Source organism: Pygoscelis adeliae, unplaced genomic scaffold (genome assembly GCF_000699105.1).
Source record: "Pygoscelis adeliae isolate BGI_AS28 unplaced genomic scaffold, ASM69910v1 Scaffold36, whole genome shotgun sequence".
NCBI lineage: Eukaryota > Metazoa > Chordata > Aves > Sphenisciformes > Spheniscidae > Pygoscelis > Pygoscelis adeliae.
In genome coordinates, this window is record NW_008824934.1 from 5,823,483 (window position 1) to 5,823,935 (window position 453).

Genomic DNA, 453 nt, shown 5'->3' on the forward strand with positions numbered 1-453 from the left:
CCAGCGATTTCGGCACCTTGGTGTCATCCAGGTCGCGGTGAAGGAGGTTACGGGGTGCCCAGCTCCCGGCGCCGGCCGGCGGCTCCGGCAGCGGGGTGGCCTCGATGGGCTCCCCGTCCCGCTTGAAGTACACCTGCGTGGGGACAAAAGGGACAGTGAGCCCCGTGGGGACAGCCACCACCCCAGACATCCCCAGCATCCCATCCCCTTGGGTAGCTTTGGATGGAGCTCATTCCCGAGGTCCCCACGGAAAGATGCTGTAGGGCAAGATTTGGGTAGCAGGCAGCTATTTGCCTTATTTTGCCTCCAAAAGCAGGACATATATATTATTTTTATATATATATTTTCATGTTTGTTTCATATATGTATGAGAAAGCCGCCCGGGGGCTCACCAGCGGGGCGGGCTTGCCACCGGAGACCACACACACCAGGGTGAAGTTCTGCGTCTGGTAG

At 58.1% G+C, this 453-nt stretch overlaps 1 protein-coding gene across 1 annotated transcript in view; it reads right to left on the minus strand.

Annotated features, from left to right (window-relative positions):
* Positions 1-453, minus strand: part of IGSF21 (immunoglobin superfamily, member 21) — a 31,214-nt gene that overhangs the window by 4,816 nt on the left and 25,945 nt on the right. Inside the window, 2 exon segments of the mRNA XM_009325316.1 lie at positions 6-133; positions 393-453. The exon segment at positions 393-453 is cut by the window's right edge and continues 3 nt beyond it. Coding sequence (XP_009323591.1) covers positions 6-133; positions 393-453 — 189 coding nt within the window.